A 4,011-nucleotide genomic window follows, 5' to 3' on the forward strand; every position below is an offset into this window, starting at 1 on the left:
ACACCCACCCTCCCCATATCTCCCATAACACACACCACCTCTTGTCTCTTCCAATCAACCCTCTTCCACGCTCCACAAGACATGTGCCATGATAACTGGGTTAAGATCGCCATGGCCGACGATTCTCTCGTCGTCGACCTCCTTCTCCGACTCCACCAAGCCCAACAGCCGCCGCCACCTCCCTCTCTTAACCTGCAGTGGAGCGTGCGTCAGCGCCGTTCCAAGTGCGTTCCCCGCCACAATAAAGCGGAGACAACTAGAGCCAGTCCTACCACCCCTCTCTCTTGGAGCGCCACCACCTCAGCAAGCGGAGGAGGCGCCACTCTAGATAGCTACGAGGAGTCCAGCCGCCCGACCAGACACCTGCATACCTCGAGATCTAAGGTTCCACGCTTCATCTCTCTCTCTCTCTCTCTTCCTTTTTGTTAGTTTGAGTTCAGCCGTATTCCTTGTTATGTTTTTAATTCTGTGGGTATGCTGTGTGCATGAGGTGCTCGCTAAACGCAGTGCATAAGTTGAAGGGAAGGGAAGGGAAGGGAACTGACTTTGTCTCTGTTTCTTTTAAAAGTTTTCTTATTCTTTTACCATGTTGGCATCCAATTAAGTGCCACTCGCACTTTATATTTTTTTGAATCATGGATGGACGAAAATGCCATTCACCACTCATCAAGCTCAGCTCAGCCTTTGGTCCGATCGCGCCTCTTTGCCTTTTTTTTTTCAAATAAAACCATTTTCGGAGCTGCCTTTATTCACCTTATCATCTTCTCAACACAGATTTGAACCGGTGCCTCCCTACTCTCGCAGGACACGCCGTGTTATCATCTTCTTTACCTTTATTCCTCTCTCTCTCTCTCTTTCTTTCGTCAGGAAAGTTCAACCTATTACCCTTTTGTAACTGTTAATGTATTTTATATTTTATTTCTTAATTTTGGAAAGGAAAGGAGAGACTTTGATTCAACGCAAGGAGTCAGAGACTTGAATGACTCTTATTTTCACGTTTTTTCCTCGCCGCTCTTCATCTCAAATTACGCAAATGACCTTCCTTCTCGAGGGCATTTTCGTCTCTCGGGGATATGTTCTGGCCGTGTCCGGAGATGGTTAAAAAATAAAAAAGGTTTGTGGGATTGTGAAGTGTAAACTGGGATGTTATTGTTGCAGTGTGGCATTCGTGGTTTGATAGGGAGGTGGATAAATATTAAATTTATGAGGGGTATTTATGTAATATGAGGAGAGCAGCAGCACCACAAGTGCATTTTCGGTGGCGTGTTTTCGTGGGAAAGGCAAAATAGCTCTTGCGACTGCTGCTTGTTTTGTAGTGGTTGTGCACTTTGGAATGCTCTTGTGTATTAGGTTTGGAGCACTCATGTGGTGTCACCTCCCCTACTGTAGCTTTACCTGCGGCCGCACCTTCTCTACTTCATTTAGGGGTCTGCGTCGTCGTTTCACATACGAGAGACGTTTGTTAAGGTATCTGCATCACAGCTTGATCGGAACCCTATGTATTGTCAATTAAAAATATTATTAGTATTATGCATGGGCAAAAGTCAAAAGTAGCAAGTCCTTATTTTTTTGATTGGGAACTGTTATTCTATGAAGAAAACATGGTGGTATATTAGTCCTTTTATGCTTGGTGGGGTAAGGTCCAAAAGGGGAGAATCTGTGGTTTTTTGGGATCGAGACGAACATGTGGTTAACAAAATGAAATTATGACTTATCTCTTCTCTTCTCTCTCTAAATAAATGGGAAAAGAAAAAGAAAAAGATAAAGGAAGGTGGGGGAAAATAGTAACTTGCAAACCATTACAAAAGGAGGAGTAAGTTAAATTGGAGGAGAGGAGATAGGGATTTTGGTAGCTGAGAAACGAAGAGCGAGGGGGGGACCATAGTGTCACTGCCACCAACTAAGCTGGCTGGTTAGTTATTGGCGTTTATTAGTCACCGCTCACCGCTATCCATGGAATCCATCCTTTCATTTTTTATATTATTATAATGGATTATGGATATGCAATTATGCATTACGCCAATACCTTCATTTATTTTTTGTTTGTAGAGGCAGATTGTGAGCTCACATACTTTTCTTACACACCAAATCATCAATATATAACACAATACACACGCTCTCTCGGTCTCAATGTATGAACCTGTTTTCCTGCTCCACCACTCGGATGGAAATACGTGCTTGGCTGGCATGTACTCTATATTTACGTGATAGTAAGGAGCCACCATCACACTGGGGACTGTGGAGGGTGTCATTGACATTTTCATTCAATACCTCAGACCCAGTCTCTGTCTCAGTCTGCCACTTTGCACTTCACAGAAAGAGAGAAACAAATATGGCACGCTTACCCTCACTACTCCACCCTTTTTGGCTTTACTTTAACGCCATCTTTTCTATCTCCTTCCACTCTCTCCTTATTATTTATTATTATAATAAAAATCATCAATGTCGATTGCACAACTGCACCCTCCTATCCTACCTAAATCCTAAACATTGGTCCGCTGCCTCACTTCACTCCATTTTTTTTTCCTTTTCTGAGAATATGATACAATGTTTCAAGTCCCTAAATTCGGTATTTTATATATTGCAGGTTGCAAATCCAACCGAAACAGCTCTTACCAAAAAGTCACGAAGGAAAAAGGTAAATGTTGATACATATATATATATATATTCTCAGATCTTGTTTTAGTTTAAATGTGTCATGTACAAGAGGATCGAATGATACGAATATGAATTAAGGATTGGGCATAAGATATGATATTAATGAATAGAAGAGTGAAGAATTGGTTGCCCATGGCATTCCATCTAAAATACAAGTTGGTGAAGGATTAGGTGATCTACTTGGGAACTGGAAACTGCTGTCAAGTGTTAACCGAATAGAATAATAAGCTATTTTACATGTTTTCATTGAGTATATCGAAAGCAAAGTGCTAATGATTTCTATGTAAAATTGAGTTTGTTTGGGCCTCCAACCCAATAGAATAATGAGCTAGTTTACATTTTGACTTAGTATTTGTTGATTTGTTTGCAGACTTTAGCTGAACTAAAAGAGGAGGAGACTTTGTTGCTCAAAGAAAGGAGAAGCTTGAAAAATGTACGATTCAGGCGCATATTTGTCTACTCTTCTGATTGAAGATATACTTGTTATGGTTTGTTTATAAACGTTATTTCAATATTTGAACAGGAACTTGCATCGTTGCGTCTCACACTTGAGAAACATAGAGCCACAAATGAAAGCTTAAAGAGATTAAAGGTGACCTTCCCATGTTGTTCTGAATCACTTTTTCATCCATATTTGAAATCTTACAACATTTTTTAATGAGGACAAATGTAGCTAGATACATGTTAATTATGCACTTGATATTTTGCAACAGCTTGATTTGGAGTCGCAACGGAACTCTGAACCAACTAAAATCTGCGAGGAGTCTAAGAAAGGTGTGGTTGACCTACCTCAGTGCCATCCATCAACTTCTCTGTCCCCAAAAACTGTTACACATAAGGTTATTGATGGCCATTCATATGTTTGTCCACTAAATTCTCGTTCCAAATCACAAGAGATGAGTAAAAAAGAATCTACCTTGGTGCTTCCTGATCTAAATTTACCTGTGGATGTGGATTTGAGCTCCAATTGCATGGACTGAATCAGCTAATAAGAAACCGGGTCGCTGCAGAATAATATATGTACTATGATGCAGCCTAACAATTTAGGTTTGTGCTAATGTAATTGTTCTAGATGCTGAAGAGTAAACCATTCATGTTCGTTGGTCAACATTCACGTGGAAATTGTTTCCCAGGGTAGCTTAGAAATCCTAACAGATCAGGCTTAGTATTTCACTATTTTCATATTTTTTTCGTTCCATTGTTTTCTACAGCGTCCAAAAAAAAAACCCTGTATTCCTTCTCTTCATTTTTATAGAAAATATTTACTGATAAATGTAATTACGTGTTCTATAGATGATTCAATAACTTTGGTTAAAGGTTGTCCGTAACTGTATGATTTGGTTGTATCTTGGG

General features: G+C 40.2%; 1 protein-coding gene across 2 annotated transcripts; it reads left to right on the forward strand.

Moving 5' to 3' along the window:
- On the forward strand, nucleotides 7-4,011 carry LOC107619242. 2 transcript variants are annotated; one of them, XM_021110694.1, is made up of 6 exons: nucleotides 1,869-2,134; nucleotides 2,230-2,493; nucleotides 2,588-2,637; nucleotides 3,027-3,091; nucleotides 3,182-3,250; nucleotides 3,372-4,011. In XM_021110694.1, the coding sequence occupies exons 1-6, from the start codon at nucleotides 1,989-1,991 to the stop codon at nucleotides 3,636-3,638; spliced, it is 861 nt and encodes a 286-aa protein (XP_020966353.1). In that variant the 5' UTR covers nucleotides 1,869-1,988; the 3' UTR covers nucleotides 3,639-4,011. The 2 variants fall into 2 exon arrangements, with proteins under 2 accessions (XP_016176984.1, XP_020966353.1); XM_016321498.2 differs by lacking the exons at nucleotides 1,869-2,134; nucleotides 2,230-2,493 and adding an exon at nucleotides 7-384 and having other exon boundaries at nucleotides 2,588-2,638; nucleotides 3,029-3,091.

The sequence above is a fragment of the Arachis ipaensis genome, chromosome B09 (assembly GCF_000816755.2).
Source record: "Arachis ipaensis cultivar K30076 chromosome B09, Araip1.1, whole genome shotgun sequence".
NCBI lineage: Eukaryota > Viridiplantae > Streptophyta > Magnoliopsida > Fabales > Fabaceae > Arachis > Arachis ipaensis.